General features: G+C 33.9%; 1 protein-coding gene across 2 annotated transcripts in view; it reads left to right on the forward strand.

Annotated features, from left to right (window-relative positions):
• Positions 1–13,587, forward strand: part of Man2a1 (mannosidase alpha class 2A member 1) — a 162,838-nt gene that overhangs the window by 101,873 nt on the left and 47,378 nt on the right. For both annotated transcript variants that reach the window (XM_005327222.5, XM_078045497.1), the window contains exon 13: positions 13,099–13,264. In XM_005327222.5, the coding sequence (XP_005327279.1) occupies positions 13,099–13,264 (166 nt within the window). The remainder of the gene's footprint in view (positions 1–13,098; positions 13,265–13,587) is intronic.

The raw sequence follows: 13,587 nt of genomic DNA on the forward strand, positions 1-13,587 counted from the left end.
TAGAACATCTTAATGTTTTAGGTAAAACAGATGGTATTTTTGTTTTAGGAGAAACTCTTTCAGTGAAAGTAACTTAATTGTTGATAAGACTCCTGGGGTCAGCCAAATTATGTACAATTTTTCTGTCTATTTTCTTTTTTATTGCTTTAGTATCAAGTTTTAGAATACATAGAAAGAAATACTTCTTTTGAAAGGAATATTTGTACTTTTAATTGATTTAGTATTTTCTGTTGTGCACTGGATGTAGTTAAAAGATTTTTCAGTCCATTTCTTTTTACAGAAGTTGTTAGACTACATGTTGATTCTACTTTGGTCACATTTCGGGTTTTAGAAACACTTTTTACAATGTGGAGAAACCCTGAAATTTGGTGTACTTTTCATGGTTAAAAGTTTATAGTATTGAGTTGTTGTTTTTTGTTACAGATTGCGATGACATTTATAATAATAACTCATTTTTTTTTTTTTTGCCATTGAGCTTTGGGGCAGATCTCACATCTCTGTCAGATGCCTAAAAGGAATACAATATTGTAAAGGGACCCCTGCATTGAGAATTAGGTGACTGATTCTAGCCCTATTGCTATCACTAACCAGCATCATGTTTTTGAAACTTCAGTTCACTTGCAGTAGGTCTTAGGAAAGGTGGAGGTTGAGATAGGTGATCTCCACAACCATGTCCTGTTAAAGTATGTAGCATTTTTTAAAGCATTCATTGAATAGAAAGCTCAACTCTTAAAAATAACTTAGTACATCCAAAAATTGGTTCATGGAACCAGGAAATTATTAGTGAGTATCATTAGTGAGTATTACAAAATGAAGACCTGTTATATAATAATTTTTCTCTTACCACCTCTTATAATTTACTGAAGGAATTTACTGAAGGAACTGCTTGTGTTTCATCCCAGAAACTAGGAGAAATAGCATAATCTTCATCCCTTTATAGAACCCCTTTTGGTCCAGTCTTGTCACTGCTTTAGTGAATGCTGCTGGGGTAGGTGTAGAGCAATCTGAAGAGGGATGTGGAGAGGTGAGAGGATTCTGAGTGTGCAGATGGTACATCTCCTCTGGCACATATATCCTGAGAAGTTCACCTACTGTGGGACAGCAGGCCACCTTCCCTGCCACCAAGCTACCTTGGAGCTTTACTGGAGTTTGAATCTTGGATTTACACACTTGAATGATTATACAACTGAGATAATCTGAAGGGTGAAGAACTACCCTTCATATCTATAAAATGCCCCTGATTTTAGAACTTCATAGGGTAATTACAGACTCAAAACAAGTTAATTCAAGTAAAGCTCTTTACTGTATTCTTAGCATTGTACTGAAGGCTCATTAAGTGCTAACTGTTGGTGGTGGTATTGTTATTACTGTAACATCTGAAAAATTCTACTGTGAAATTTATTTATCGTTAAAAGTAACAAAAAATGTTCCTTTAATACACTGTGTTTGATTTATTGCTTTGTTTATATTAGTGATATGAATAAACAGAATTCTTTACCTAAGTAATATTTTAAAATAGAGCTTTCTGGAATACTCAGTATTTCATATTATTCATTCATTACTTAAACTGGAACTTTTATTAGTACTATTTAATGGAATTATTGAATTTGAGAAGAGCAAAGTATTTGCAGGAATCATTTAGTTGACAGCATGGTAGTTTTAGAAGGTATCATGTTATTGTCTTGTGAAGGGGCAGCTTTATATTTGCATTGGGTCACACATGCAGTGTGCTCATTTACCTTCCTTTTGAATCTTATCCTTAGACATGACTCCACAGGATGATAAATTCATAATATCAACTTTTAGGAGTTATTTCTCCTAAATATATAGAAAAATGATGAAATCAACTTTCATGTATTAGGAAGATCACATAACATTTATACACTAAATGAGGCAAATTCCTAGTTTTCACTCCTGATAAAAAACGTATTCTCTACTGTAAGATTGAACTTTATTCTTATTAGATCAGGCCATATTTATTTCTGTGTCAACTGGAGACTTCCAGAAACCATCATTTTTAGTTTTTCCTCTTGAACATATAAATTTTGATATCTAGCAAATGAAGAAAAGTATGATTATTGATGTATAATTTCTAGAAGGGTTTTTTTTGGAAAACAAACATTTTCTGTTAAAGAAGGCATATTTTATAGGAATAGAAAAATTTTAAACATGAAGGTCTTGGAATTGTGAAAAACTTTGTGCATATATGCATTTCTCCAGTGAATGGGGTCCTAGATAAAATATTCAAAGATTAAAAAGAAGTTGGGGCTGGGGATGTGGCTCAAGCGGTAGCACGCTTGCCTGGCATGCGTGCAGCTTGGGTTCGATCCTCAGCACCACATACAAACAAAGATGTTGTGTCCGCCAAAAACTATAAAATAAATATTTAAAAATTCTCTGTCTCTCTCTCTCTCTCTCTTTATCTCTCTCTGTCTCCCTCCTCTTAAAAAATAAATAGATTTATGTAATATATATATATATGTAATTTATATATATATAATATTGCATATATATGTAATGTTAAAATATATATATATATATATAATGTTAAAATGACAAGACCAATGTAAGGGACTGTAAGTAATTTGCTTTTTAGGAAGTATAGGTTTGGGTTTTTATTTGTTTCTCCTTATTGTTAGTTGTGATACCTGCTCTGGGATGGTGGGATCTTGGGCGCATCAGGCCTGTTAGCCAGTGGATGCAGAAATAGAATAGGGGAGGCCCCTGTGGGTCAGAGGACTAGACACATTTCATTTCAGGCATTGTTTCAGTCTGGTTCCAAGAACCCCAAACTCTTTATTGCTCTTTTTACCCACACCCACCCCCATTTTAGGACTCAAGATTTTCCTTTTGTGCTCAGTGGCAAAAAAGAAAAAAAAAAAGGCTTTAGTCTGAGGTATGAAACTGAAACAGCCTCCATTTTTAATAGGAAAGTGTAATGTGATATATTCATATCCTGTTGCTGCTCTAACAAATTACCAACAATTTAGACTCTTAAAAAAAATTGTAGATAACCCAAGATAATCTCCCCATCCCCAAATCTTTAATTTAACTATCTACAGAGTGTTGCTTCTGCTACAACAGGTAACATAGATTCTACTTGAGGACCATTATGCTGCCCACTAGACATGGAAGCCTAATTTTTATATTTTCTATGGAAAAGTAGATTAATTTAGGAGCATTGGGATGAAGTTTTGTGGATATTCTCAGGCATACTGACATTGTACTACAAGAAATTTAAACCTGGGTTTATTATCTTCATCTTGAAACTTCCTCCCAGCACCTATCAACCATAATGTTCAATCATGGTTGATGGTACTGCTATAGCTACCTTATCCTAACTGTAAACAAGGAGTTATAAGAAACAATTTCTTGTCTTTTGGCATTTAATCTTGTCGAAGAAATCCCCCCAAAAAATCATACTGATAAGACATGTTATGTGTTTCTCATTTGTTCCTCTAACTTAAGTATTCACCTTTCCTACCTGGGCTATTGAGATGTTATTGAAGCTGTTCTTCTCTGAGTCTTTTCCTCTCAAATCCTCCACCTAGCAACTAGAAATTTGTATTTAAAATGAAGATTTGACCATGTTAAACCTTATAGTCACTTCCCATTACCTACATAAGATCTAAGCTCCTTGCAGAAATTTAAAGATAGCCCTTTACTTACTGTGGCTTGGAATTTCTCTATTTTTGTAGTAGATTGGCGTTTTAGAGGTCCACTTTACTGTGTAGATTCTAGAGGCTTTTATCCTGAAAACAACAACCTTTTTCATATATTGTGCCTTTATTCTTATAGTCACTCTACCTGGAGCCAATGTCTCTGATTTCTTTTGCCTGCCCAACTTCCCCCCTCCACTTCTTTTATGAAGTTGTTTGTTTTCATTATCTATCCCATTATTTTAAAAATAGATATGTTTTATAGAATGTTTTACATATGGAAGTATGAAATAATGCAAAATACTCCCTAGTAATCCCAAAATCTAAGGTATAATTTTTTTCTTTTAAAATTTTATTTATTTTTATACTTTACTGGTCATTCTTTATGTATATCCCAGAGTATTCTTTTATATATAATAATATATTTTCTAGTATTTTGTAGAATTCTTCATAGATTTATGGCTATTAATATTCCAACCCATGGTAAACCTTTACTTTATTAAGACATTTCCTCAATTTAATTGTTATTTTGATTAGTTAATGAATATAATGTTTTATATAGTTTTAAAAAATGTTTAGGTTGTTTAGATATGAAATATAATATTTTGAATATTTTTGTTTATTAATCTATATTTGTTTAGTTCCTTATATTAATAAAGGTGGGAATTATTGGGTTAAAAGCAGAGACTATTTTTAAGTTATAATTTAGAATTACAAATATTAAATATAAGGAATTTGAAAAATATAAAAAATATTGAGTTATAATGCCACCTAAGAATAGCTATTGCTAATAGTATTTTGGTAAGTTTCTTTCAAGTCCTTTTACTCTCTTTTCTTGCCCTCTTATATGTCAAAATTTTTACTACTACATTTTTTCTATCCTAACTTGTTGGATATAGATGATTTTACTGTTATTTTACTTTTGAGTGCTTACCATAGAGAAGCATGCATGATTTTGTATACTCACATTATTGCTATTAATAATTCACATTATTACTTTTGTGTTGTATTGTATGGTCAATATTCACGTATATTCCCACTATTTGTGTGCTCTTCATTTTTTTTTTTCCCTACAGTTCCATGTTTCCCTTGGCGATTTTCCCCGTGTGTTAGGGACTTAGTATTTTATTTAGTACAAGTCTCCGGGGAGCCAGTATGCTCCATTTTTGTTTGTCTAAAGCCATATTTTCATTTTCTAAAGAGATTTTTGCTCAGTATAGATTTTGAGATTGGCACCCCCCACAACCCCCTCTCCCCGGCGCCTGCACTTTCTTGTGATTATATTTGTTTTGGTTCTTTCACATTAGTGTCTTATTTTTACTGGTTGCTTCTAAGATTTTGCCTTTTTTGAGGATTTGAGGAAGGGATATAACATAATATATTATAGTGTATTTTTCCTTGTTCAGGGCTCATGGTTTTTGTGTATGTGGATTGATCACTTTAATTAGTTTTGGAAAATTCTTAGATGTTCAAGTATTTGTCTTGTGTCATTTTCTTTCTTGCTTCCATCTATACACATCTTATTTCACATATTGAATCTTTTCACTGAGTTGACTGTTTTTTTGGTCTCTACTTCAACTTGGATATTTTTAATTGACCGTCTTCTGATTGTACTCTAGTGTTAAAGAATTTGCAAAGTTGCTAATTTCAAGTATTTATCTCATCACTTCATTCATGTTTTTCTCTTTCTCTAGAAATACTGTTTTAAGGTCTTAACAGCTAACTTCAATATCTGGGTCACATGTAGTTCTAGTCTCATCCCTTCTCCTTAGTAGTCATGTGCCTGTGTCTTCTAGTGTGTTAATCAGCTTATAATTAACATGACCAAGATAACTGACACAAACCACTTAAAGGAGAAAACTTTAAGTCTGAGATTTAAGGTTTAAGATTTTAGACCACAGCAGCCAGCTTTATTGCTTTGGGTATTAGGTGCTGCAAAACATCATGGAGAAGGGCATAGCAGAAGTTCCTCAGTTCATGGCAACTGGGAGGGCAGGGGAGAGAGAGAAAGAAAGATAAGGGAGAGAAAGGACCAAGGACAAGATAATAGTCTCCAAGGGAACCCACAGTGACCCACTTCTTCCAGCCATGCCTCACCTGCCTACAGTTTCACCATCTCCCAGAAGTCCGTTAAGCTATCGATGGATTAATCCACTAATAACGTCAGAGCTTTCATAATCAATTCACTTCCCAAAATCCCCACCTCTGAACATTGTTACAACGGGGACCAGGCCTTCAAAATGTAAGTCTTTGGAGGACACTTCATATTGAAACCAGAATGTTTATGATGCCTTATAATTTTGTAGTGTGTGCTATGCATTGTATATAAAATTTATAGAGGCCTAGAAAATATCTTCTAGAAGATATTACTCTAAACAAAGACTATGCTGAGCTGAGACTGGTTCACATAATCTCTTATTAATGTAGATACTATTAAGTTTTAGGCTAAGAGCCAGATATGCTTTGTAGGCTGTACTCCCCAGTAGACCCTAGAATATGATGAGATGTCTCAGCTTTGCTTTTCAGAGGCTTTCTGTATATATTTTAAGCTTCCCTCTCTGTGAAGCCCTGGTAGTGAGAACATGATGAGAAAATCATCTCTCTAACATGAACCCTCCAGCTCCCACTCCAGTGCTCTTGTGGCTTCCTTGCACCATTGATTTCCTCCAGGCTCTGCACTGGAATCTGCACAGGAGCTCTCATCCCCTGACTTGCTGAGAATGGGCATGTTGTCAGGTGAAGATGACTACAGGCAGTTCACATCTCTAAGGTTCCTTCTTCTCAGTTCTTTTTTTTTTTTTTTTATTTTAGCTTTCAAGCAAATGATTAGTTTGTTCTTTGGCTCTTGTCGTAGGCTAGCAGAAGTGAGAACTCTTGTCTATCACTAGCTTACTCCAATTCTTCTGGAAGTAGAAACATTTACTTTTCAATTTCCGTTTGATTTTTTAAAATATTCATATTTTTTCTTCTATTTGAGTGTTTGGATATCTATTGATTTGTAAAAATAGAAGTTTTTCTCTTTTTAAAAATTTGTTATTCTTTAATCTTATTTTTTAAGACAGAAAAAGTTTTAGTATCCACCCCACACACACACACAAATCTGTCAGCCTTACACAATATTGTATTTTCCTTTTATGGTTAGAAAGACCTTTTCTACCATAAATTATATATTTGTTTTGAGGCAAGTTGGGTCATTTTGTCTGTATTTATTTATATATTTATTTGTTTCTCTGTCAAGTTTTGTCATTTTGTGTATGTACATTTGACTCATTTGGCATAAAATTAATTTATAAAATAATTTGTTTTCTGATTAATTCTTTTTTTAAGCTACACATGACAGTACAATGATATTGACAGTTCATACATTTGAATCAAATGGGGTATAATTTCTCATTTTTCTGATTGTACAGGTTGTAGAATCACATTGGTCATACAGTCACCTATATGCATACAGCAATAATGTCTATTTTATTCTTCTGCCCTTCCTCTCCCCCCTACCCCTCCCATTACTTCTCTCTACCCAATCTAATGAGACAAACTTTTTTTAATTCTTAATGATCCTAACTGCCCCACACATGTCGTACCTTTGTCTTATTGTCTATCCCATCATATTGGATTTACCAATTTGTTTCTTTCTTTTCCCATTTGGTATAGACTATGTATGCACATTCTTAACTTCACAGCCACATGTACCAGAAGGAATCCTTCTCACCTTTCTTCTTAATTTATTTATAAGCCATGTGGTTGCTGTGTATATATATTCTCTGCCTTGGTGTATGTATTCCCTCACACCTGCCGCTATCATGTTATCAGAATTCTTGGTTTAAGCTATTTGTGTTATCCTATATGCAATTTTGTTAATTTATTTTATTTAGATTTATATATGCTTTACATAAAATTAGGATTCAGAGCTGTGCCATTAACTAGGTTAATTGATTTTACCATCTGGTGTGATAATATACAGAGTTCTTGGTTGGAATTCTGTGAGGATCTCATTAGGGAAAAATAGAAATGGATTATTATTGAGATTCTACTTTGTACCTGGTATAAGTTAGATGGTTTTCCAAGCATTTTCTCATTTACCTCTAACGATAATCTTATTTCCTGATTTTGTACATACAGATGCTAGGTTTTGGGCCTATCCAAAACCTCTCAAATTCTAAGCATTATAATAGGGGATTTGATTTTGAATGTCTTTAAGTCCAAAGTCCAGGAATTACAAAACTGCTATTTTTTAAGTATTTTTTAACTGTATATAGACCACAATATCTTTATTTTTATTTGTTTATTTTTATGTGGTGCTGGGGATCAAACCCAGAGCTTCACACATGCAAAGCAAGTGCTCTACCACTTAGCTACAACCTCAGCCCCAAACTGCAATTTTTAAAGAACTAATATCTCAGAAAGATTCCCTTTTGCCGCAGTCTGGCTGGGCACAATTCAGGAGCCACTTGTCAAAAGAAACGAACTTTATTTTTAGAACACACACATACCAAACCACACAGCTCCTCAGGAAAACCCTCAGAGCCCAACTGCCACCACTGGCTTCCCACAAGCCTCTCAACCTCCCCCCCTCCTCCTGCTCTTGAGACTGATTGACTGGGTCGTGTGGGCAGAGCCAAAAAAAAGTCCCCCAATGAGCAGCTCCATGGTCTGAAAGGGCAGGGAAACAGCCCAATGAGCATCACCTCAGAGGAGCAAATCAGTTGGCAGCTAGAAGTTTGCTGGGGCTGCTGTGAGCCAAACATCAGCTGGCAGCTGGAAGTTTACTGGGGCCCCTTCGGGTGTGGCTCTCAACACCCTTTGTTTTCAATATCTTAATTTTTTTCCCTGTTAACTAATATGGCAAGATTGTATTCTAGGGTCTAGGGTTGTAGCTCAGTGTGGAGCATGTGCCTTGCACGTATAAAGTATTGGTTAGATCCTCAGCATCACATAAAAATAAATACATGAAATAAAGGTATTGCATCCATCTACAACTGAAAAAAAAAGATTATATTCTAAATTTAGAAAATGAGGTAGAATATAGAAAGGACCTCAAATCTAGAAATTGACGTGTTTGTTAATATGTAAATCCATATATTTCCAGATTCAGAATCCTGAACTCTCTTCTTTAGATTATGTTCCATAATGAGGTTACTTAGAGAGGATGACTATATTCTCATTTGAAATCAATGCTGTCATTGATTAAGAATCAAACAAAAGGAACTATAGTCTTTGCTATGTTCTTTACATTCTCTGTGACCTTGAGTCTGTCATTTTCTACATCTTTACAAAGGGGCTAATTACCTATTTTGTATTTTTTGAGGAATCAAAATAATAAAAATGAAAACACTCTGATAAAAGTATAAAGCCCCACACAATTAGGTAGTGTTTATAAATGATAAATTATCTTAGTGGGATTTTTCTGGATTACTCATGCAGCAACTATTTCTTGAACATTATTCTGTGCTAGATGCTATGGTAGGCAAGTTAAAATTATTTTTCATATAATCTAGTGTTTGCTTAACTGATTTTAAACTGGGCTTACAGAAGTCTTGAAAATATTTTTCATTTTTATCTTCTTACACAGTTAAAAAAATACATAGTATTTTAAAAATATTTCATCAGATATTGGTTTTCTTGCCACATGCAGTGAGGTCCTAAGACAAACTCCTTAGTATATATTGCAGGATCTTTTCTGTTCTGGTGTTCTCCATTTTAAGTTTTCTTTCACAAATGCACAAATGTAATATGCTTAAAATATAAATAGCTTTTGTTCATCCTGAGTTTCCTCAGAAGAGAAGCTCTGTGGGGATCTTTGGTGTAGCTGATGAGGAAGTTCTTCACAGGAATTTGTAACTAAGGGAATCTCCTGGGGAAACCATGTCTCTCAAAGATTCTTATATTCTAGGTGATTAAGAGGATGGCTCTGGGGTGAAGGGTGAATGCTAAGCCACATTTTGCTTTTTAGCTGGGTGGGTCTTGGCAACAAACCTAACCTTGCCAAACCTCAAATTTCCTTATAGGAAGAATGTAAAGGATGCCATGTACATTTCCCAAATACAGTCATCAGGGCTGCCTCAGACATACAAGAAGCATTCTGAATGGTAATTTCAAGGTTCCACTGACCAAGAGGCATATTCCATCCTTCATTCAGTCCTAGAAGAAAACCTACATGGTCTATTGTATTGCTCACATCTTGGTGGGCACTGACTTGATTTGCCCCAAATAGTGGACTCAAGGATTTCCATTCTTTCTTAACATGATGTGAATTACTGCTGTAAAGAGAGGGAAGGAATTCTGAATATACTTATCCTCAGTAGAATTTTCAAAGATAGAGCCACATTTACACTGGAATTCCATTTCTTCCATAAAGTTATTACTTGTTTTTACTTGTTTGACATGAGCATACAGATGTCCTTTTTTTTTCCCTGTTCCTTTTTCTCTCAACCAAAGCACATCATCTTCTGTCTACTAATTTGGTTGGCAACTAATACATGAGTGATTTTTCTTCATGAGATGACAGTTGTTCTTTGCATATACAGAATTTCAATAGTTTCCCATATACCAAGTTGTTGGGAGAACTAGGAGGTTGGACATAATTTGATGCCAGATGACATCTAAGTAGCTAATGCTAATGTGGAGGAAATAGGAGAAAAATAAAAACAAACAAAAAGAAAATTCTGAGCTATTAACCCTTTCTTTTTCTTAGTGTGGATCAAGTATTGTGAATTTTCAGTAAATAAATGAGATTATGAAATTATATTGAAACCTGTGAGTTTTATTTAAAACTGAAGGTTTTAGTAAAACTCATGTTTGGATATTATAAGTATAACAAATGTTTGACTAGGAGACATGATAATGACGATAAAATTTAGTTGATTTGTGATGGTGTTCTTATTTCTAAAGGAAATATAATTTATAATTATACTTTCTCTATACAGAAATAGGACTTTGAATGTGTGTCAGATAAATTTGTACTGTGATGCATTTGAAGAACATGCTGTGAATCTTTAATTATGTTAAAAATTATTTTTTTACTGCAGCATTATACACATTATGTATATACTTAGTGTTTGAATAGATTCTTGGAATGATAATTACATAATCATTCAGTACAGTAGAAACATCATTATAGTCAAATACTAATTAGCTACTCAAATGAAACAAAACAGAACCTAAAAGCAATTTATTATGTTACAAAACCAAATATATGTTTGAAACTATTATTTGCATTAAGTGCGAGTCATTATTTAAATTTTCCATGGGAGGCAACTAGTATTCTGGATACTTCTGATCTAATTGATTACTTGAACATGTTGTATTTTATCACTGTCTTCATGACCAGCACTGTGTAATGGAGCTTCCAAGAAACATTTCAGCAGTTACTCTAGGTTTCATGTATTACAAGTGCCTGGGTATGCCTCTGGGCTTCTGCAGAATTAGAAGACTGACTTGTTTTCAAGCCATAGTTTTCTAGAGTTCCTCACATACTGGCTTCATAAGCCTCTGGGAACATGAGTTTCAGTAGTAAATCACTCATTTTCAGAGTTCTGGTTTAAACATCTTTGGTGCAAAGAGTGAGCGTCCATCACCTGTTTTTCTTTTCCAGTGCACCTTAGGTATATGGGACAGTCCTATTGATAACACTGAACTTGTGACCAAGGGTGTGTTTATAATGGGAGACTCTCCAGGTGTGTTTATAAGGGGAGAATAGTCAGGTGAAATGTAAACTTTGGTAGGGGGCTGTGAGAGTGGCAAAATAGGTTAACAAGTCCCTCAGAGCATACCTCTCAAGGGACACCACCATCACACTCCTTAAGAATTGCTTTTGTGGATAAAATGGGTTTTATCTAGTGGTAAAGGTTTCAGTGCTTTTTGTGAGTATGTTTATGGCCAGGTGACTTCCTTGATCTGTTGTTTACTTATGGAATTTCAGTGAAGAGAGGTGATACAAGTTAGGTCTTGTCCTGATGCCTAGGTCTAGAAGCCTAATAGGATCAGAGGCATTCTTGTGCTTTTTCCCTTTGTTCTTCTCTTTGTCCTTTTCTTTACTATGGTCACTGTAGACATTAATTTTGTTTCTTTATGAGAGGTTTGTAATGCAGTCAAAAGCAAAAAATAAATAAAAAATAAGAAAGGAAACATGCAGGATGAAAGAATACTGTAGACTTTCTGATGTATTACAATGAACAGATGCTAGCTTCTCCTAGCTATAGCTACTATATATTGGAAATGTGGTTATTATCTAACTGTTCAGTCTATGTTTCTGTAGTTACAGATTTTTCTAGGAAAACAAAATATCTCAGATCTTGAAAATATTCTCTAGTGAAGCAGTGAGTAACATTATTATTCAAATATCCTCTTCAGAATACTCTTGATTTATTTGAAGATAATATAATTCAAATTGACTATAAAGTAAAATCATAAATCATGCCAAGGATTCAGATTACATGAAATCTCTCACAGGATGGTATAGATTTTATTCACAGGCAAAATTATGAAACAGCCAGGAACTGGCAGAGTTGTGCCAGTGAAAAACTAAGGTGGTTGGATCCTTCAACACTGAATTATTTGAATATCAGAATTTAGAAAGGACTCTAGGAAAAGTTACAAAGTCTTTATTTTTTTTACAAATATAGTTATGTTTAAAATCATTTAAAAATTAAATGTCATCAAAATGTGCTAGTATAGAATATTGGAAAAATTCTGCCAAAATTTCAGTTTATTTATTTTTATCATTGTTGTTCCTACTAAGAATTTACACATAGTGGCAGATATTGCTGAACTTATTTTAATTGTTTTGATTTTTCCTTTTCCTCTCTAGTTCCCATCAAATTTCTTTTTACCAATATTTATAAAATTTTGATTCTTATTGTAAGTGGGTTCACTTCAAGTAATCTTTTTTTTTTCAGACCTGTCTTGAGCAATGAGGGCCCCCTATATATAAAATATATGTGTGAATTATGAGATTCTGCATTTATAGCCATATAATTGGCTGTGTTTTAGTGGTCTAAAATGAATGTCATATTTTTTATGAGAATTAATTGTGGCTAAGCTGTAAACAGACAAGTCATGGATATTTTTATTCAGTGAACTTGAGCAGGAATCAGGGTATTACATAGAGCTGATTATTTTAGATGACTAACCCCATATTTTTCTGTCATTTTCTGGGATGTAAAAAAATGCTTTATTACAAGTCTATTAATGTCTTCCATTAGTTAAACCCTTTATTCTGAGAAAGTGCTTTTGAATCATAATTTCATTATCCTTTGTACTATGTGGTATTTGTTGTGATGAAATTGCTTGTTCTCTGAAAGTTTTACCAGAGTGTTCCTTTGAATCTCTTCTCCATGTGTGGACTCTATGACTGGATATAAACTGGGGTCTTAGGAAGAGTGTGAAAGAAGTAAAAAAATATTTTGAGATCCTGATAGTGACACAGATGTTTTTGCAGGTACCTTGTGATCTATAATCCTTTAGAACAGCACCGAGACTCAGTAGTTTCAACCTATGTGAATAACCCCAATGTGCAAGTGCTCACGGATGCAGGAAGACTTCTGGATATTCAAGTCAGTGCAGTATGGATTAAAGAAGATACTATTTCACAAGAGGTCTATAAGGTATGTTGTGACCATAGAATTTAAAGGGGCATTGTTAGAAAAGGAAAGCATAGCCAGTGTATGGTTTATATCTGTATAACAGCCTCATGTTAGGCCCATTGTGAAGTGGCAAAAATCATAAATACCAGATAGTATAACTGGCCAGTTAAATGACACATAGATCCTGTGTTTCCCCAAATGTTAACATCATTATTAGTTAGGTATATGGTACATTGTTAGTAAGTAACATGTTGTTAGTATGATATGTGCATTGCATATCTTTTTAAGTATGAATGTCATTAATTAGATTCTGAATAATGAAGTAATTATTACTCATAAAATTT

This window comes from Ictidomys tridecemlineatus, chromosome 1, assembly GCF_052094955.1.
Source record: "Ictidomys tridecemlineatus isolate mIctTri1 chromosome 1, mIctTri1.hap1, whole genome shotgun sequence".
Classification (NCBI taxonomy): domain Eukaryota; kingdom Metazoa; phylum Chordata; class Mammalia; order Rodentia; family Sciuridae; genus Ictidomys; species Ictidomys tridecemlineatus.